The sequence below is a fragment of the Neolamprologus multifasciatus genome, chromosome 7 (genome assembly GCF_963576455.1).
Source record: "Neolamprologus multifasciatus chromosome 7, fNeoMul1.2, whole genome shotgun sequence".
NCBI classification, from domain to species: domain Eukaryota; kingdom Metazoa; phylum Chordata; class Actinopteri; order Cichliformes; family Cichlidae; genus Neolamprologus; species Neolamprologus multifasciatus.
Window position 1 is genome coordinate 35,564,867 of NC_140445.1, and position 21,724 is coordinate 35,586,590.

At 41.6% G+C, this 21,724-nt stretch overlaps 1 protein-coding gene across 2 annotated transcripts in view; it reads left to right on the forward strand.

The window, feature by feature from the left end:
• Positions 1–18,818, forward strand: part of vldlr (very low density lipoprotein receptor) — a 74,378-nt gene extending 55,560 nt beyond the window's left edge. The window contains exons 16-20 of one of the 2 annotated variants that reach the window (XM_085166702.1): positions 939–1,088; positions 9,118–9,177; positions 16,457–16,534; positions 16,645–16,814; positions 17,780–18,818. In XM_085166702.1, coding sequence (XP_085022828.1) covers positions 939–1,088; positions 9,118–9,177; positions 16,457–16,534; positions 16,645–16,814; positions 17,780–17,815 — 494 coding nt within the window. In that variant the 3' untranslated portion in view covers positions 17,816–18,818. The remainder of the gene's footprint in view (positions 1–938; positions 1,089–9,117; positions 9,178–16,456; positions 16,535–16,644; positions 16,815–17,779) is intronic. The other variant, XM_085166703.1, reaches the window with a different exon arrangement.
• Positions 18,819–21,724: the final 2,906 nt, after the last annotated feature.

Below are 21,724 nucleotides of genomic sequence, written 5' to 3' on the forward strand. Positions count from 1 at the left end.
ACGGATATTAATACTTAAGCTTGGAAATCTTTACTCCTGCAGGCTCGGTGACATCACAGGAACCCCAGTATCAGAGCTGATGTCACTTCTGAGTTAATGAAAGCTAATGAGGGGAAAGTAATCAGAAATTACTGTAATTACACGTGATCAAGGTACAAGGAGTGCTAGTGATAATTATAATTTTAAGCTGTGATCATGTCGCCATAATTGACACGAGTTTTAATAGCTAATGATGCAACCAAGTTGAGAATCATGTAAAGGGTTGAACAGAGGAGGCTAGTACGTCGAGCCCCGATCTGTAATTTATCCTCACATGTTTGTGAAGCCTTAAAGTCACATGTGCTCTGATTGGATTATAAAGGGAAACATAAGCCAGTCAATCCTCTTAAAGTTCTCATAAGAAAGGTAAAGATCCATGACCATTGAGCTCTGTCAATGGGCTATACCTGTATCAATGAGATCACCAGTGGGTCCAACACAGGAATGTTAAATGGGCCTAATAAAGTGGCCAGTCATTGTATAGAAACTCAGCAGTATTTGTTTCCGTGATGTACAGTATACTTATGTATGCAATACATACCACCACTTTACAGCTTCTAAGTGTACAGTATTCGTTTCTTGATATTTTGTGGTTAATCTGTAATATTTAAACTTTATTTAAACACTTAGTCTATCAAAATGTGTCCTCTTGGTTTATAACAATCATGTGTGCAAAGATCCATAGGATGAAAATGTCGACGATCACACTATGGATTATACTTAAACCCTAATTTTGTTCCGTCAACCTGTGGATATACTTCATAGTAGAAGAGGGCGTTAAAGCTCCTTTCACTGTGGATTTAATGTACCCATGTTACACTTGTTAACTGAAATGGTTTGATTAGCTTTAATTTGCCCCTCAGACCAGTCTGATCAGAGCTGCTAACCTTTGTGTGCAGGTACTAACTGGTGCTCAGAGAAAGGTGAAAATGGAGGCTGCAGCTACATGTGCCTGCCTGCACCACAGATCAACAAACACTCCCCCAAATATACGTGCGTGTGTCCCGAGGGCCAGGAGCTGACTGCTGACGGCTTGCGCTGCAGACCTGGTGAGTCACGGCACCCTCGCGGGCTTGATTTGTGTTTTGGCACTTCATCTGTGTGTTTACACCTGAACCCCGGAGCAAATCTCACCAAAGCTGCAAACTTGAATGCTACAACATAAATTTTGACATGTTTATATAATTGAAACAAATACTAATGATTCATTTGTGAGCATTTGAAGTACGGGCAGTATTCAGATATATCTGAAATGTGCCAGCAGCAGTTGTTTATAAAGTCTGATGGTACAAGTCATGATCTGCATACAAGCTTGTACTGTAAAATGGTCCAGCGCTCGTAAAGATGCCATACGGTTTTGTTTTGGTGACATGAACTTCATCCAGCTCTTTAATGATCTCTCCTCATGTTTGGACAAGCATTTTCACACATACTGTAATTATTATCTATCCCATGCAAAGGCGATGTTCTGTTCTCTGCATTTGTTTTCTCGTGTTAGCAACTGTCATTAATTTGTATACACAACAGAATTTAGTTGACGCCACCATTTATAAACAGGAAGTCAAGACTCTGGAGACTGGTACCACAGGCCTGGCAAAAACCAGACAGGGTGGATCTTTGCTAGTGAAAACAATGCTGCTGCTGTTGCACAAACATTAGCTACACACTTGGTGAGCTAATGACATTAACTTGTCATTAATGTTAAACACAACACTGCATGCTTATGAGTGATGGCTTGAGATGGTGCATGCAGTATTTGGGCAGTGTCCAGCCTCTAGATTTAATTTTTTTTTTTTTTTTAAGTATTTTTAGTCTGGTCAGATGGTCTTGTTCAATAAAAGCTGCATAGCCAACCACATGACATACTGTGTGGATTAGTGGAACAGCAGAGCTGTCTGTGGTTCTCACATTACTGCTTCTTCACAAGCACACCTTTTTTTTTCTTTTTTCCCCCACTTGCAGCATGAATTAAAAAGTAATGTAGGGTTGTCAAGAACATAAGTGAATGCTTGCTTGGCTACTTCCTGAACTTGTAGCTCTTATGTTAAAGCATCTTAAAAATAAATGGTAACCACTCCCAGTGCTTTGGTTCTGTGGGCTGCCGGGCTTGAAATATGCTGATGAAAACCCTGGACTGCATGATCTTAAAAAATGCAAATGCAGTGTTAATCTAAACAAAATGAAATATTTTATTAGTTGTAACATGGAAGGAGAACATGGAGGGAAAAGTAAATCTTCAGATTTACATGAAGAGAAACCAAATTATTCAGCAACAGGAACATCCCATCAGAGGTAGAGTGGTTTCTTGATGAGTTGTGAAAAAATTGTGCACACTCCTGTCAGTTCTCATTTCAGTCACTATTGTGAATCTCCAGCAAAGTGGCTTTAGAAGCTCTGCTGTTTCTTGTAGTTTGGACATTTGAAGCCCTAAAACACAATACAATTAGTAAAACATTAATACTGCATGAAAGTATTAGGAAAAATGGAAAGCAGGAAGGTGCCAAACCTCAGCGGTTCTGAGAATGGGTACACCACCTCATTGTGTTCACACATCCATTTGTTAAGCCAATAGTTTCCCTTCCTTTCTGCTTCATACTCCCTGCTGCTCGTTTCAAATGTGACTCTATTAAAGAAAAGGTAAAAAGGAGCTTAGGTTTCACAGGTTAGCCACCAAAACACAGAAACAGCTGGAAGACGGAATAAATTCCGTCTAATTCTACGGTTTTCCAAGCATGTTTCGGTGGTGTGTGCTCCCACTGTGTGTCTTGGTTTCTATCTGTATCCATGCCAGCCAAAAACCCAGCTGTCTGTTTGTATTAGTAGTCCGACAGCTGAACAGTAGCTGAGTCACTCGGTGTTGTGATCCAGTTTTTCAGCACCTTTTTGGCAAGTCTCAACATCGTCCTCCTTCACATCTCAGCTGCAGCTTAGTCTCCTCCTGCGTTGGGAAGTGTTTCATCCTGACAGCTGAATTGTGTCGGATCCTGACGTTGATCCCTCTTCCACTCCATTGTTGCGTTTTTCTGCTGAAAGTAACCCCGAGCTCTTGTGTTTGTTTTTGTTTTTGTTTTTTTGGGGGGGGGGGTTTGTTTTCCCCGTGGGGGTTCAGTCCCACCCTGTGCAGTCTTCATTTCTCTGCACTGAGTGGAGTGTGACTGTTAGTGCTGTGGCAGCTGAATGGACACAACACCAACCATGAGATTGTTAAATGTTTTCATTTTTAAATCATGAGAGCAAGTCTGTGGCTGACCTCGGCTGCTGTGGAAAGATCTGCCACAAGATTTTGGAAGCTGACTGCAGGGATTTGGTCTGGTTCAGAGACAGTGCTTCAGTTTATCCCTCCAGATCTCTGACCTCAACCCTTTGGGACAATGATTTAATCGATACTATTGCCGTCATCAGTCCTTGTTCTTTATTGACCAAGTTATTGAATCCTGATTTATTTCTGGTATCATAAAAAGGCATGAACAGGTTTTTACAAATGCAGTGCAGTTGTCTTGTCTCTGATTCTGAATGCAAAATCTGAAAATGGAATTTGTATGAAAAGGCCTTGTGTGTAATTGAGTTGTCACACAAACCTGCCAGCCTTGATGGATGAATGAAGCTTTTCTTAATTCAACATCCTTAGTTAAGGCTCCGTGCATACCAGTCATACCACAGCCCACATCACTCTGGGCCTGGCTCGTAACACCGGCAGCATTATGTGAAACTGGGGCAAAAGGGCCAAATACAAACTCCTACCATAGTGTAATTATAATTCAAGACATTTACCACTGCTGAGCCTAATGGGTCCAAATTATGAAAATGGCCCCAGGCTGAAATTTTGTTTTTGTTTCTGATGAAGAATAAAACTAAAACTTTAATTTCATGAGAGATGAAGTTGGCTACTAATTTCAATCTACAATCCCCAAGCAGGGACGGATATTATTAAATAACTTAGAAAATGCAACTACATACCCAAAACAAAAGCTGGAACCAAAGAAACATTAATTATGAAGAAGCCCTAAAAACAACTACAAGTACACAAACTGTACTGTGTGTAACCCCCTCCTTTCAGTATTAACCAGACTGTCATAGTTGAACTATGCTTACAGATTGATGGGATGACTGGTTTAAAAAATAAATAAATAAAAAATGCTGGATTGGCTTAATCTTGACATGAATAATGGAAAAGGTTGATTGCGCTTCATGAAAGACTTGCACAGTATTGTGAAATGAACATCAGAAGAGGAAACCACAACAGTGTCACTGCTGCGACATCCTTAGGAAATAAACTTGTACTCTGGACTTTTGAAGCTTGATTATGAAGGATTTCACCGGTTCCATGACTCCTCTTTAGTGACTGGAGCCTCTTATTCACATTAACTCAAAGAAACAGTCTTTTGATCATTTTGGCACCGGGATCAAATATTCTCCAGTTGTTTAACTGCTGGTTCCCCTTTTGTAGACATCTAGTTAAACCACATAAGACACATTATTTGCTTGAGAACTTCTGTAGACTTCAGTAAATATTGAGCGTAACTATTGCAGAACTGGAGTTTAGTTTGAAATTATTGAGAAGATGAGGGGGGTAGTTTTGGAGCAGAAGCATTACATGTGGTGGTGCAATAAACATCTCCTATTCATTATTATTGGTCCGTTGAATTGCATACTTGTGCAACACAGCTTTACTTACTAGTAATTAAAGCATTGAACATTTTCCCTGAAAGCAATCTTTTCGTCTAATCACTTCACTGAAGTGTGCTTTGTGCTCTGGATGAGACTGTTGGCTGATTTTTATTTATTTTTTAAATTGTCCAGTTTTTTTGGTTTTCTTTGAGGGCTGCAGAGAAAGCTTACATTGTGGCATACTGATAAAATGAAGGCAGACACTCCTGTTCCTTTCTTTTACTGAGGCTCATGCTTTAAGATGCACAGCATGGTGCTGAGATGGATCTAACAAGCCTGTATATGGAACCTACATGTAATATATTTTCAGGCAGCTACCATTTAACGATTATATGGGACCCTAATCACTTCACAGCATTCTTCAGTAACTCTGACTTTAGTTATGGACCTGCATGTATTCCATATTCTGAGATATTATAGGGAAAGCAGGTTCAGGAACAGGTCCTTGGAGAACTCCACACTCCCACTGTTTGACACCTTTTCAGATGTTTCCAGTAGCACGACTGTAGTTTAACCTTGTCTCTGTACTTTGACAATAGAGCTGAGATGGCTTTAATGTGACTGCAAATTTTGCAAAAATAAGTTTTCAGTGTTTGTCTAGAGCAAGACTACATCTGCTTGCATCGGCACTCAAATTTCCATCAACTTTAAGATTTATTTTAACTTCGAAAGCAAGGAGTTTGGACACCAGAAATGGCCAAGTACCAGTGTGCTTGTTACTGTTAGATGTGAGAATGTAAGAATTGAACTAGTGCACTTTAAAAAATAAAATAAAATAAAAATTAAAAAAAAAAAAAAATCAAACTGCAGCCCTTCTCTCCTTCTGCCTCCTTTTTTTGCCAGGGAAAGGTTGCCTAGAAACGCTGTCCTCTTCCCTTAGTTGTTTGTCTTGAGCAGTCCAGCTCCTTTCTTTGCTCCCACAGATTATCCTTTTCATAGTGAAGCACTGTCAGATAGGAACCTGACAGCCGAATTCAGCACACAAACTCTCTCCTAATTGGACTCGAGCTGTAGACCAAGACACTGGTGTACACAAAGTACTGGAACATCTCTGTGACAACTCTCTGCACTCCTGTCCTCCAGTGTGAAAGTCTCTCTAGTTAGCCTGTTCGGCTTTCTTTAAGAGTCTTCTCCACTGCCCTCCTTATTTTTGAGTTCTGGGAGGTTTGACAGGTTTTACAGCTTTTCTTTCTTAGTGTACAATATCTGGTGGTTCAAGTTTCATTTTCCTCAGATCTATTTTTTTACTCTTATTTTAATATATAGTTGAAGTTTTATCAGAGTCCCTTGGCCTCATGCACAGCAGGTCAGCTCTGTAATGGTCTAAAGGTTAAAGGTGGGAGCTTGTTAAAGGAAACTCGCTGGTTCAGTCAAATAAAACTGTTCAACAGTTTCCAGCTGATTTTAAATATGCTTGAGTGGGCACTCAAGCATATTTCTGTGTTCTCAGCATATTTCCCATAGTTCTCAGTGTGGTCCACAGTGGTGGCCCTTTAGAACACTTTATGAAGCTCCCAGTGCAAAAAGATGAAGTATCCACAATAGGTCCTTTCTCTTCAGATTCTCTGTTCAGTTTCTCTTCTGTAACTTATAAGATGAATTCTAGATGGTCAGCTAGAATGAAAAGAGAAAAGTGCAGGTAAATTTTTAAGCGTTTTAACTTGAATTCAACTTGGATCCTTTTGTTTCGCTCATTTGATTTTAAAAATTCAAGTGTGGGGCATGAGCTCTAATTCAGCTTTTGGTGGGTCATTCAGAAAAAGCTTGAACCACAGCTGTATAGTGTCAGGGGGGGTAGAACATGGAGTTATCACTGCTGTAGTTAGAAAATTTTAGTCCAGCCTCTGACATTGCTGAGCATGCAGATTGATGCTGCTGGGGTTGCAGAGGGGCATGTAACAGTGTTTTCTGCATGATGGTGGTGGGTAATACTGTGGTTATGAATATTCCCAGTTGGCATTTGGGTCATTAAAGCTTTGATGCCATGAACTGTGCACAAATAAATTCCTGGTGCTCTGCAGCAGACTTTACAGCCTGGGTTCTTTGCAGATATACAAGGCCTTCGTGTAGTGAGCATCCCTGCAGCCTGAGTCACCATCTCATAGACTGTTAGGGAACCTCGAGCTGTCTCCAGACTCTTTACAGCCACTCTAATAACAGAAAGTACCACCCTGACTGGCGGGATGTGAAAGTGCGTACTTGTCTTTATCTCCTTGGCATCTGTATTTGCAGCTATGAGACAGATTCTGTACAGACCTGTTTGTATATAGTTTTCTTTTTTGTTGATGTCTTTATATGAAACTGTATTTTCACGCCTGTCTATCCTGCTAATAAAGAGTGAGAATAGTGTGGGAGGAGTTAAAATAGGATGTCTGTCACTTGCTAAAAGCGCCTCCACCTTCCTCGTATTCAAAGGCTTCGTTGTCAAAGGCCTTGTTGCTCTTTACTAAACCAGCAGATAACACATTTATCCCATTTTACAGCAGTCACAGCTGGACCGAATGGGGAACTGTAGAGCATTGTGCGGCTGCAGTTTGCCAAGTTAGCCCCAAGTTGCCAATAAGTTAGCCCCCGTGCCACACTAACTAATCTTGTTAGTGTGGCACGGGGGGGGGAGAGAGTAATGAGCATTGCTCTTCACTTCAGGGTTTGGACCTCAAACTACTACCGAGGGATTTGTATAACAGTCTTTAGAGGCAACTGGGGAGTGTTTTTCCTTCAGACTGCACCATCTCAGGCTGAAATACAGCGCGTTTCATGGATTTTCCAACTCTGCTGAGACTTATTCCACTGTTTATCATTTGGTATCATTCATCACAGGTCCCATCTTTCTATAAAGCTGCCATTATTTTATCCAAAATTTCTCAATTATCTGAATCAAACATTGTCTAATTAAATATGCTTTTTTTTTCTTGCCGTTCATACACAAACCTATAAAAATGACAGGCTGTTTATATTAAGCAAAATGCATACTGAGACCACTGTTTTACAGACTGTCCTAAACTTCCTTGCCTTTTATCAGATACGTTTTCATTGCATTTGGAATTTACTGATTATTGGATTAAAGTCAAATGTGAAGTCAAAGGAGTGTGGCAAACACGTGCTTTACCCTTCTGCAGATTTGAAAGCTGAAAGCTTGCTCCTGGCTTTTCCTGTTTGCCCAAAAAGTAAAGTTGAACCAAAGCCTCAAAGATGATCCTTAGTTTGCAGGTGCTTGCTTTTTCCTTTTTGTGTGTTTGGGGACATATTGACATGTTGGAGTATAAAACCTTTCTAGGGTCTGGAGATAGTTTTGGAAAGGAGAGATTTGGTGTTGGAAGGAAAGAGGTGAGCTTACCAGACACATGTAGCACATTGCTCATCTCTACTTAAGGCTATGCTCGGGGTTATGTTAGTTGATGCTTGTATATCATACCTGAGACTTTGATCAACCCGTCAATGTTCAGGGTTACGTATGTAGCAGGTTTTTCCATGATGGCAATCTGAGTTGGGGTTTTTTTTTCTAAAATGACTGCATTTGAGCCTAATGATGTGAAACCACAGCTGTGTACATTTTGCTTCCCAATTATACATTTGCTTTTGTTTCCCATTGACTGTTTATAGCCATCCAGCTAGCCCCACCTTCCTCATAACATATGACAAGTGTCATAGAAAAAGTGGTCTGTTATGGAAAAGGGAAGTTTCAACCTGACAGTCGCATCATAACGGCCAAAAATATTGTGAAGTCTGAGTCAATATAATTGCAAAAAAAATAATTAATGGCCCTCACACAAGGTTACTGCGGTTCAATTCCAATTTTAATCTTTGCGAGTTTTATGAGTGATTTGATCTGAAAGTGTTTTTCTGTGGTAGATAAAGGTTTTGGAAACAGCTTTAGTTTGGTCTTGACTGTGTTAATATTGCTTTTTCAGTCTGACTTGTTCATTTCAAGCCCTGAGACATCCTAACACTGCTGCCTCTGCTAATCAAGATCATATTGATCCAGCTATAAAGGTTTTATTGTTGCTGTAGCTGTCCTTCCTGGTTGTACAGATGCTGGTAGAGACGTCCTGATTGATGCATTTTTATAGTGCGCTGCAGCTTTGAATCTGTGAAATTGCCTTTGAGTCGTCCTCTCACTCGTCCAGCATTCATCATATCAAAGCAGGAGAACCACAAGGGTAATCTTAATTTAAAGATGTGACATTGCTGCAATTGTGATGGTTCTCTACTTAGCTTGGCTTTCCTCTCACTGAACAAAAATGGATCAGTGCTTCAGAGCATTTATTTACTAGCTTTGTCTCCTGAGATCTGGTCTATATTCAAAGAAGGCCTACTTGCATGTGTGCTGCTTGGTTTTTAAAAAAATAGGACACGCTCTCTTAAGTTTTGTGTGTGTGTCAAAAGCATGATTCTTGACTCTCTGTACAGACCCTACGTTCAAAGGTCCTTCAAAGGATGCTGGGAAAGCTCTAATACAGCCACCCCCAGGTAAAACTGTTGGCTGCACTGCGTTTGTCTCTAGCTCGCTCATGGCTCGCTTTAAAGAATGTTGGGCTTGGTTCAAAAATGAATAAAGTAAAAAAAAAAAAAAAGGCTTATCCTCACTCACCATGGATCAAGGAGGCATTTTCATTTGAATTGTTAACTGGGGAACATCTGTCTTAAATGTTTTTGGGTACATCCCATCCTTCCCCCAACCTACTCATTTAATCAGCTTTTTGTTTGATTAAAGCCAAAATTAAAGGTTTCTTGTGTCCATGGTGCTGTGGAGATTTTTAACCGCTTGGGGCTTACTTTTTTTTTCCACGTCTGTTATGCTAGCTTCTGCTTGTGCTTTGGTCGTTATCTGTGCTAAAGATGCACAAAATGTGTTTGGTTTTTTGTTTTGTTTTTAAAATAACACAGTGGGATGATTTCAGGTAGTAAAGTAGCCTGCGGGTGTCAATATTAACCCTTTCAGGCATAGTGGTCACTACAGTGGACAGCTATTCAAAGGCTGTTTTCTTGTATTGGTATCAGTGCTGATGATATTCCTGCACATAAACCACTACATTGGACACTGATGTCTCACTCCATACGCTGCCACCCACTGGTCGTTTAATTTTACTATAGATGTGTGACGTGTGTCATTGTAATTATTATCTAACCCTGTCATGCATGAATTATGACATCAATCAGGATTTTTTTTTCTCAAGTATTTTATTCATCTGCTTGTGGGGATAGGTTAATTGGATAATCCAAATTGTCACTAGGTGTGAATGTGCGAATGAAAGTGAGTGCAAATGATTGTCTGTCCCTGTGTGTTAGCCCTGCGACAGACTGGCGACCTGTCCAGGGTGTACCCCGCCTCTCGCCCTATGACAGCTGGGATAGGCTCCAGCGCCCCCCGCGACCCTGAAAAGGATAAGCGGAAGCGGATGGATGGATGGCTTTTATTCATCTGTTCATGCCTAAAGAGGATGGCCATTAATGTTGCATGAATCTTTAAGTTCTCAAATGTGATTAATTGGCCTTTGATTACTGTAACGCACTTGGTTGATAAGCTTGCAGGAATTAGAATTGCAGACACATAACCGTAGTGTAACGGGCAGTTGTTGCATCAGTGTCTCTATATAGCGGTATTTGTGCTCAGTGATTTTAGAGTCCATTCCTCCAGTGTTACCCTTATTGCTGCCCACAGAAAATGATGGGAACTCATCTTGGCTTTGTCCAAAATATAAATTATGGAACCCAAATCTAGGGACAGTCAACTCTGTATATACACATATTTAACAAAATATGAAAATGCCTGGGCCACAAAATATTTGCTCACCTCTCAACATCCAGCAGGTCAATAAGCTCCTTAACAGAATGCCTATTTTGAACTCCCAGATGTAACCTGTAGCCAAAACGACACAGTAACTCAGTAACAGACGAGTCGCTCTTGACCTGATGAAATCTTAGTCTGAGAATATCTGCGCATGTACATTAATGAGCTGATATAAGTCTCTAAATATATTTGAGTACTATACATTTTGCACAGAAAAAACGTAATTCATCCAAAGGTACAAAGAATCTATTAGTTTGTCTGTGAAGGTTCTCAGTCATCCAGGTCATCGTAGTCAAAGGAGCTTGCAAAGAAAAGCGTCTGGACTTCTTTAAGTTTACTTGAAGATGTTTCACCTCTCATCCGAGAAGCTTCTTCAGTTCTAAGGTCAAATGGTGGAGAGTCCCAGATATAAACCTAGTGGGAGTGTCCCCCCCACAGAGGGACAAAAGGACCCCCTGATGATCCTCTAATCGCCTGAGCCAAGGTGTGGAACTGGGTGTGGGTCCCTATCAGCCAGAGTTTCGGGTGAGTTCATTGTGAAACCTGGCCCCACCTTATCATGCGGATTCCTGAGGTCAGATGGCCCAGGATGTGAGTGGGCGTTAAGGCATCTGGGAAGGGATCTCAAAACTGGATTATAGATGGCAGAGAGTTGGTGTCGTAAACCACCGCCTCTGTTCAAAGATGGTCGCTCACAGTGGACATAGATGGCTTCTTTCACTCCTCTTTCAAACCATCTGTCCTCTCTGTCCAAAATGTGAACATTGGCATCCTCGAAAGAGTGTCCTTTATCCTTAAGATGTAGATGGACAGCTGCGTCTTGTCCTGTGGAGGTGGCTCTTCTATGTTGTGCCATGCGCTTGTGAAGTGGCTGTTTGGTCTCTCCAATGTAGAGGTCTGGGCATTCCTCGCTGCACTGTACGGCATACACCACATTGTTAAGTCTGTGTTTTGGCGTTTTGTCTTTCTGGTGAACCAGTTTTTGTCTGAGTGTGTTGCTGGGTCTGAAGTACACCGGGATGTCATGCTTGGAGAAAACCCTCCTGAGTTTTTCTGATACACCGGCTACATAGGGGATGACAATGTTGTTGCGGTCGTCCTTCTTATCCTCCCTCGCTGGTGTCTGATCTTCTTTTCTGTGCCTCTTTGCTGACTTTAAAAACGCCCATTTAGGATAGCCGCACGTTTTGAGTGCTTCCTTTACATGTGTGTGTTCCTTCTTTTTCCCTTCAGGCTTAGAGGGAACATGCTCTGCCCGGTGGTGTAGGGTCCTGATTACTCCAAGTTTGTGTTCCAGAGGGTGATGGGAGTCAAACAGGAGGTACTGGTCCGTGTGTGTGGGCTTCCGGTAAACTTCGATGTTGAGGTTTCCATTCTCTTCAATGTGCACAGCGCAGTCCAGGAAAGGCAAACAGTCGTCCTTTGTGTCTTCCCTGGTGAACTTGATGTTTTTATCGACAGCGTTGATGTGCGCAGTGAAGAATTCCACTTCTTGTGTCTTGATTTTGACCCAGGTGTCGTCTACATATCTGTACCAGTGGCTGGGTACTCTTCCTTTGAAAGAGCCAAGAGCCTTCCTTTCCACTTCCTCCATGTAAAGGTTGGCTACAATAGGTGACACGGGGGAGCCCATGGCACAGCCATGTTTTTGTCTGCAATAGCCTTCATTGTATTTGAAATATGTAGTGGTGAGGCAGAGGTCTAACAGTGCAAATCTGATCGGGTGTGAAGTTGGTCCTGTCCTCCAAGGAGCTGTCTTCTTGTAGTCGTTTTCTGACAGTCTCCACTGCCTCCGTGGTGGGTATGCAAGTGAAGAGAGAGACTACATCAAAGGACACCATGGTTTCATCTGGATCCAGGGTAAGTTTCTGGACCTTGTCAGTGAAGTCGGTGGAGTTCTTGATGTGGTGTGGGGTGTTCCCCACGAGAGGAGCAAGGATGGTAGCAAGGTGTTTTGCAATGTTATAAGTGGCTGAGTTTATGCTACTGACTATGGGTCTGAGTGGGACAGCTTCCTTGTGGATTTTTGGAAGTCCGTAAATGCAGGGTATGGCATCCCCTGGGTAAAGGCGGTGATAAGTAAGGCGGTCAATGATTTTGTCCTTTTCCAAGTCTTGAAGGCAAGCTATAACTTTCTTTTTGTAGCTGCTTGTGGGGTCTCGCTTTAAGGCTTCGTAGGTATTGTTGTCACTGAGGAGAGTAGTGATCTTTGTATGGTAATCTGTAGTGTTTAGGACCACGGTGCATCTTCCCTTATCAGCTGGTAAAACAGTGATGTTGTGGTCTTTGCTCAGGGAAGTGACGGCCTTCTTTTCCTGTATTGTGAGGTTGGACGGAGGGACTTTGGCACTGGAGAGGGTGGCTGAGACTTTCATCCTGATTTGCTCTGCTTCTGTCTGTGATAATTAATCCGTATGGCGGATTCTGTGGCTGTGATGAGGTCCACTATGGGCAACTGTTGTGGAGAAATGGAAAAATTGAGTCCTTTGGCTAATACTCTCTTTTCAGGTTCAGTGAGATTCCTGTCTGAAAAGTTCTTAACCCATTTCTCCTGACTGTCTTCAGGTGTGTTTTCTTCTATGGGTTGTGTAGGTTCAGATTCAGAATGAGGAGTGTGTGTTTTTGAAAGCAAGGTGTGAAATTTCCTGCGTTGTCTTTTTTTTCCTTTCGAGTGTTGGGCCCGCTGAGCCTTGTCCACAAACTTGTAAACCTCTTCTAAGATTGGAGAGGGTAGAAGGGTTTCCAGTTCCTGCAGAGTCTGGCTGATCTTGATCTGGAGGGCATCTATAGTGAAATGGACCTGTCTTATCCTTTCACTTAAAAGGTGATTTTGTGCTCTCTGTAGAGTCTGCTCTGTATCCCCTGACAGTGGATCCAAGACGCAGGCTCTTAGGAACAACTCTGGTTTGTCTACATCTTAGGTTGAAACGGAGATGGTTCCTATAATCCGCTAGTTTCCTTGATTCTCTTTCATACTCCTGCACCAGTTGAAGGGTGTTCCTCCCAAAATGTACAGCAATATGTCTGTGAAGGTTCTCAGTCATCCAGGTCATCGTAGTCAAAGGAGCTTGCAAAGAAAAGCGTCTGGACTTATTTAAGTTACTTGAAGACGTTTCACCTCTCATCCGAGAAGCTTCTTCAGTTCTAAGGTCAAATATATAAACCTAGTGCGAGTGTCCCCCCCACAGAGGGACAAAAGGACCCCCTGATGATCCTCTAATCGCCTGAGCCAAGGTGTGGAACTGGGTGTGGGTCCATCTGCATCTTAAGGATAAAGGACACTCTTTCGAGGATGCCAATGTTCACATTTTGGACAGAGGACAGATGGTTTGAAAGAGGAGTGAAAGAAGCCATCTATGTCCACTGTGAGCGACCATCTTTGAACAGAGGCGGTGGTTTACGACACAAACTCTCTGCCATCTATAATCCAGTTTTGAGATCCCTTCCCAGACGCCTTAATGCCCACTCACATCCTGGGCCATCTGATCTCAGGAATTCGCATGATAAGGTGGGGCCAGGTTTCACAATGAACTCACCCGAAACTCTGGCTGATTGGGACCCACACCCAGTTCCACACCTTGGCTCAGGCGATTAGAGGATCATCAGGGGGTCCTTTTGTCCCTCTGTGGGGGGACACTCCCACTAGGTCTATATCTGGGACTCTCCACCATTTGACCTTAGAACTGAAGAAGCTTCTCGGATGAGAGGTGAAACGTCTTCAAGTAACTTAAAGAAGTCCAGACGCTTTTCTTTGCAAGCTCCTTTGACAATTTATTCGTTTATTAATAATAATAATAAACTAGGATTATGTCCAACTTTGGTATATTTTCATCTCCTGTGCTGTTAAATTTGATTTTCAGGTCATGTTATCTAGATTTCGTTGATTTCACTCCTCAGGTTAAAATGTAATTTAACCTCTTTATATTTGTCTGTTTTTGGTTTTAAGAATTTTGTTAAATCTCAGCTGCATGAATGTGCTTTTCTTCTAATCTCAGGTTCATTGTTTTGTTCAGATAAATGTAATGTAGGACTGTGTGAGGAAGTCCTCTCAGGTCTCTTGTTGCATGTTTAACATTTGTTGGAAACTAAGCGGGCAGTGCGCTGCACTTTTTCTCATGTTGGATGTGTGAATTGTCGGCCATGTGTCAAACATCAGACTCACAAGGTCTAAAATGTGATTACTGCATAAACAACTCTAGCAACTTCAGGAACTTTGTTCTAATCCTCTGTAAAATGCTAAAAATGCATACAGCAACCCTAATCAGAAACACAAGGTCTGCTGATGAGATCCTCCCCATTTCTAAAGTGGAGCTTGTTCTCATGAATCTCATATAGGCAATTTGACCACGGAGGGTTTTTTATGCTGTACTTGGAGGTAAAAGCTGTTGTTTGCCTCCGTTTCAGCTGATTAAACCACAGTTCATTACACTATTAAGAGCACAGCACATGAGCAACACCTAGTGGCAGGAACAAGGAAGCTTCATCACTAAAATCACTTTCCCATTTAAAGTTTGGCATAATCTGGTAATTAAGACATGACTGTTATATTACTGCAACACAAAGGGATTGTAGCACAAATCCTTCAAGCATCATCAAGAAATGAAGTTGTGCAAGAGAAGCAGGAATCAGCAATTCTCAGACTGTAACCCCCTCATTCCCCAACGCTTCTTTTCAAACTGTGATCTCAGCTTTCTTGGGAGAGCATAACATTTGTGCTTACACGAAGAGTCAAAGAAGTCTTGCAGTCCTGAACATTTTGATTAATGTCCTATTTTTAGATGAGCTGCTGCAGGATGTCAAACATCAAAGAAAGAAAAATAGACTATCAACAAACGACAGAACAATGAATTAATCCTCCTACGAAATCATGCCCAAGTATCCAAAGCCTGCTATATCCTCTTCCTCTGTCACTGAGCTCCATTGTTGCTGCAAAACACTGTTGCATTGTTCTGATATCCTTCATTACCATAAAGACACAGGCTGTAGTTTAGTTTGACGTGGCTCCAAACACACTTTCTTCTGCTGATAAATGCTTTATTTAAACTGTAATAAGCAGTTAAAGAGCTTCCACTTTACCCCTGACTTTTTTTTACACATTATAGAAACTACTAAACTTTAAAAACCATGTATGCTGGTGAATTTTAGAACTTTACCATTTTCTGTTTGTTTTTTATAAATAGAATAAATTCAGAGTGTCCCACATGGAACAAGAGAAGTCTGAGCTTATAACTTTGTCCACAAAAGCTAAACAAAATGCCCTAAAGTCTCTTTATCCAAGTGAACCTGGATCTCAGACTGAAATCTTTTTGAACACAAAGACTGTTTCTTGAGTCTGTGCGTTTCGCTTTGATTTGGTAGACAAGGTATTTATTGCAACATAATGATTGGAGCTGATATTTGGTAAACAAAGTGAAGCTAAGGATGTTCTAGTTTTAATAAATCAAAACGAAGATTTGGACAGATTGAACTTTGATTACCTCTATTGATTTTGTCACATATGCGATCAGCACTCCAAAATGATGGTTTACACTAATTTGAAGGGTGAGGTATGAATTCATTGAAAGGATGAGGCCAGGAGTACTTTCAATATTTTACTCTGAACCAAAATGTTGACACGTTGCAAGAATTTAATAGTTTCACAGTGATAGCAAAGCGGGCCAGCTGGTAGTACAAGCGAATCAAACTTTCTCTTCTGAGGTCTGTTACTGCATTCAGCAAAGCTTCTTTTCCACCCTCACTTGACACTGATACAAGAACACACTGAGTCAAGTAGACTGGGGAAATGAAATGGACTCATCAGATGCTGTTTTCTTTAAACGATTAAAAACCAGTTGCCAAAATGATTTTGGATTTTCACTTTATTCTGCTTCTTGATTGGAAACCTAACTGGTAGTCAAAGTCTAAGGAAATATTTTTAAACATGTTGGCTGTTGGCATGTGCCTTGTTTTGTCTTTCAGAAGCCAATGTGAGCACATCAATTCAAGTGAATTCGACAGCCAGAGGTTCTGCTGCTGCCTGGGCCATACTACCAGTCTGTGAGTAGACGCCGCCCACACACTTGCGCAAACTAATTAAAATCCTAATTTCAGATCCTTGGCACTTTTTGGGGGGGGGTTGACTCCTGACTGTTAGTCTCTCCTCTCAGTGCTACTGGCGATGGCGGCAGCAGGCGGCTACCTGATGTGGAGGAACTGGCAGCTGAAGAACCAGAAAAGCATGAACTTTGACAACCCAGTCTACCTGAAGACCACAGAAGAAGACCTCAACATTGACATTACGAGGCATGGCGCCAATGTAGGACACACGTACCCCGCGGTGAGTGAAGAATCCACGAACACCGTTGTTAACTCAGGGTAGTGATTAACAGTTCGTTCCAGATGACAATTCAGACTGGGAAATTGGAAATTTCAGCTTGAGACATTTTGTTGGTGAAGCTTTATTCACATGTTGGTGTGCAAGGCATCGAAATAATAAACCATTCTAAGCAAATAAAAACAACCCAGGAATAACTTGGTGCACCTGTCACCTTAGGTTGTGAGCAATCACTTACAATTATCAATCATTAGCTCAATTTACTCATAAATTATTGGAGCTGTAAATAAACCATGGCCTCAAATCACCAGAGTAACTAAAACACGCAGCTGCTTATTTATGCAAACAATACCATCACTCTGCACATGCAATCAGTAAGTAGGTAACCAGGCGTGGGCAGTGGTAAAGGACTCGAGTCCTTGTGAAGTTGTCCTCAACAATGCCTGTCTGTTTTTTACCCCCTCATACACCTGGCCAGTATTTTGTGTAATCCTCCCAACAAATGAACTGAACCAGTCACGTAACCTCCTCAGCGAAGGTGAAAATAACCACGAGCTGCAGTTTCTGAGCAGCTTAAATGATTCCAGCCAGGCTTCGGAAGATGGAGCCTGCATGTTAATGACCTCCACTCTCACCATGACCTTGTGGCCCGTAGTAATCCTTAATGTTCATTGTTGGCCGTCTGCAAAGCGCGTATACAGATTAAACCGATTAACCTAAGCCCAACCGGGGCCACAAGATGGACACGAGCCTCTGCTGTCGCCCTCACAGCTGCAGCAGATGTTTCAAAAGGCAACATGAGTTCAATACCTGCAGCACACGCCTTCCCTTTAAACCAGCACACTGTCTTAGTTCATGAATGCAGCAGACAGTGCAGCTTGGAATGAACGAGCCTTTAAAGTGCTGTTGTTGTGAGCATTTCTAAACCGGTCTTCCTCTCTCCTCCCCCTCCCTTCATCTTCCTTCAGATTTCGATAGTGAGCACAGAGGATGATTTATCCTGATCGTGTTGGGTCTTTTTTATTTTTTCACGGTCACACCGCGCCGCCTCGTTCCAGTGCCGACGCTTGACCGTAGCAGCAGCAGCAGACCTTATAGTACGACCACATGCCTTCTGAAGTACATTAAACCACTGTGTGTGGTGAAGAGGAAATGTTATTTATTATGTAAATATTGCAATGAATTCTGTCCCGACTAGTTTCACTTCACATCCAAAGTTGTAAGGATTTGTTTTTTCCATTATTTTTGGGCCGCAGACATTTTCCAGTCATTTCTTTGCCCCGCCCTCTTTAAGAAGCTTGCTGGCATCGTGTCACAACAGTTGAGAGGGATGAATTGTCAGTTTGATCTCCTCCTCATCTGGGCTCCCAGAATCTGACACGGCGAATGTTTGAAGGCTGCACAAAACACGAGGGGTCAAGGGTCCTTTAGAAGTAAGGCTTTAATAAGGAGAGGATGCGGTCCAGATTTTATTTGTTGCTTCCTCAGATGTGAATATTTATGTACGATCATGTTTGGGCAGTAATATCTCAAATCTAAGTTTCCTTTCATTAATTTAAGTGTTTTCTTGCCATCACCACCTCTTACAGGCTTATTATTATTATTATTATTATTATTATGCTTGTGAAATAACCATGGTTACAGCTTTTGTAAACACTGTACATATTTGCCCATCATCCTTTGGACATGATCGTCAATCAGGACTCTTCAATGCACTTTGATCAAATGCTCCTTGTGTAAATAAGATTGTATACATTTGACTTGATCAGTTTTTTTGCTATGGTTGGGCGTCATACCAGCGGCTCAAATGTATTTAAAAAGGAAAAAACAAAACACAATGAATTTGGTAAAACTATTTTGTATGTTTGTGCTGTTGCTGTGAACTTTTTCTAGCCTTGTACAAAGAAGGGGGGACACCAATAAAATGGGAAGACTCTGTATCTGTGAAGAAACTGATCTGCGAATCGCTTCGGAATTAAAATTTAATCCACAACTTTGCTCAGAAAATCTTGTTCTTTGTTTTTTGTCATGCATAAATGTTTTGTGATACATGGCCTCTGTGACCTCACCCACTGATTTGTGGAGTGTTTTAAAGCCTGTTCCTGAGCTGTACAAATCATTTTTGTCAAATCTTGGTTATCAAGAAAACTATAGGTGCAGGCAAAATACCAGAATTTCACTCAGCAGAGCTGATTATTCTACAAGGCAAGTACAACATTACGTTTGCTGATTTGACATGACTGATATTACAACAGTAGTTGTAACTTTGTCTGTTAACCAATGACTGTAGAAAACAGTCATTGGTTAACCATTACAGCCATACTATATCTGCATGATGCTGGGCAATGTTGTGCACCAGCAGGAACCTGGAGCTTAGGACCCACTGCATCAGCATTGGGTCGGATGATGGGGTCAAAGGATTTCATCCCAATACTTGATTGCAGTTGTGGTGTTGTAAAGATATGTACGTCCCTGCATAGGTATTCCTCTCCAGACAATCACAGACCCACCAAACGGGTGGTGCAAAGCAATGTTTCCATGGTCTCTCCAGACGTCATTCACATGAATGCCGGTTCGCCACGAGCACATCTGTGAAAAGCACAAAAGATCAGTTTTGTGTGCCAATTCAGTTATGCTATGGCAAATCCCAGGCAGTGAACAGTAGGCCCATTAGAGGATTTTGGGCCCTCAGGCGACCCTCATGGAGTCAGTCTGTTTGTTCAGACATTCTCTGCAGTACCCAGCTGAAGGTCATTTTGCTGTGCTCATCCTGTTCCTCAATGCACAAAGGAGCAGAAACATTGCTTCTGCCCAGCTCCCTTGGAATTTTCTCCATGCCCTTAAATCTGTAAGGGGAGGGAGCGCAAACCTGACAATGGCACACATTGATGTGCCATCCTGGAGGATTGGACTACTTGCACAACCTCTTTAGGGTCCATGTAAAGTCTCAGGCTTCCAGTAGTGACACTGACCTTAGCTAAATGCAAAACTCCCTCCAAAAGACAGACACACAGACACACACACACACACGATGAGGGGGAAATATGTGATTGGCCTCCACCTGTAAAGCTATTCCTGTTTTGGGGGTTGTCCCATTGTTGCCCCTGTAGTGCACCTTCATTAAAACAAAACCAGCTGATTAACCAACTCTGACTAAACTGGCCAGATGGATATGGCAGAGATTAAGTGCTTTTTTGGGGGGGGTTGTTTAAAGTTGCAATGTATTTACTGAAAGCATAACTCCAAAAATATCTAGTTTTTTCATGCTCAAAGCAAATTATAAGGGTAAATTTGGGTGCAAGAGAACTAAAAATGTTAATGCATGTGTGTGCGCACCCCCCTCCTAGACAGAGAGGAACAGGTAATAGTAACAGAACAACTTTCATCTAAGTCTAGGGACTTGCCGCTGCAGTTATTCAAGTCCTCAGCAGCACACAGCGAGTTAGAGGTGGATCAGATAAATGCTCATTTTCCTAGATAATAATTAGGGAGCCCCTGAACTACCAGTTGCCATGTCCTTAAAGCTTTCCTTTAAAATTATCATTTTCTTTAGCAGCAAATGACATGAAGCAATCACCACAAGCAGGACTGACTCTGTATGTAATGACTTAAACTCTCCTCCTCTGCTTCCAGCACAGTTTAATCTGCCCTCAGTCAGATCAGGGGCAAACATGAGGATGCGTGTATGTAAAGGGAAGTGGGTCGAGAAACTGAGTTCGCCTCCATCTTTTTATTATCCCTGTTTAACTGCAGGAAGGATTAATCTTCACCTAACTACTTGAGTTATAATTGCAGGAAATGCATCAAACGCACACACTTGGATTAAGGCAGAGATTTAAAATGCGAAACTCTGTGGCATCTGAAGGAAGGCTACATCAGATATTTGAAAATCGAGGTTTGTTGTGATGCATTTAAGGAGCGTTCTGAACAACGGGAAATACTTTCCCAAGATCGTATCAACTGAAATATCCAAACTTTGTGTCTTAAAACCAAAAATGTCTTTTAATTCACTGCTGGGAAAAAAAACAAACTGGAAAGCAAGGCATCTACTGCCTTGCTTTCCAGTTTTTTGTTTGTTTGTTTTTTTAGAAAACTGATATTATTTACTACATAAAATCCATCTGTTCATCCACCGTTGGCTCAAGGTGACAGCAGGTTAACCCTCCTGTTATGTTGCGGGTCAGATTGACCCAGAACAGAAGAGATGTCACATGTCATCTGCATCACTACAGAAAACGGAAAAAAATCAATTATAAAAGAAAATCGTAAAACAATCAATGCCAGTGTTTCTGACACTTTTGGATGAGTAAATTTGCCCCAGGTCAAATTAACCCAGGAGCATAATTGGTGTTCCTGGAAACCAACATAACAGGGGGGTTAATTTAGTTTTTCCATACTGTGGAGGATCCTTGAGTGTCTTCTGGATCTCTTGCAAGCTGGAAACCCTCAAATGATCAGATGCCCGATTCATGTCAGTTGAGTCAAAGGAGCGACGCTTCCCCTCCGAGCCTCAAAATACATTTTTCAGTGAAGTGAGGCTTGAAACAATGTACTGCATAAAAGATGGACATAGATGCTGCAACATTATGTCAAATCATTGATAATGACAATTTTTGATGAGCCAGAAATTACCATATTTGGACAAGCTAGTGCCGAGTTAGTAGCTCACAAGTTTCTTTCATAAACTACGCTATTCAAAAAAACTTAAAGGAACATTTTAAGAACACAAAAAATCAGATCTGAGTGGGGAGAAAAAAAAATCCCAGGTCAGGACCAGGGATGAATGGAGGTGCAGCCTGGCAGCATTGGTACTCTTTGTCCCACCATGTGCTTGTATGTGTGCCTGTCAATGTTGGAGAAATCTCCTAATGACACAGTGAATGAAGTCTAAGGGGATCATCTCCCAGATTTAG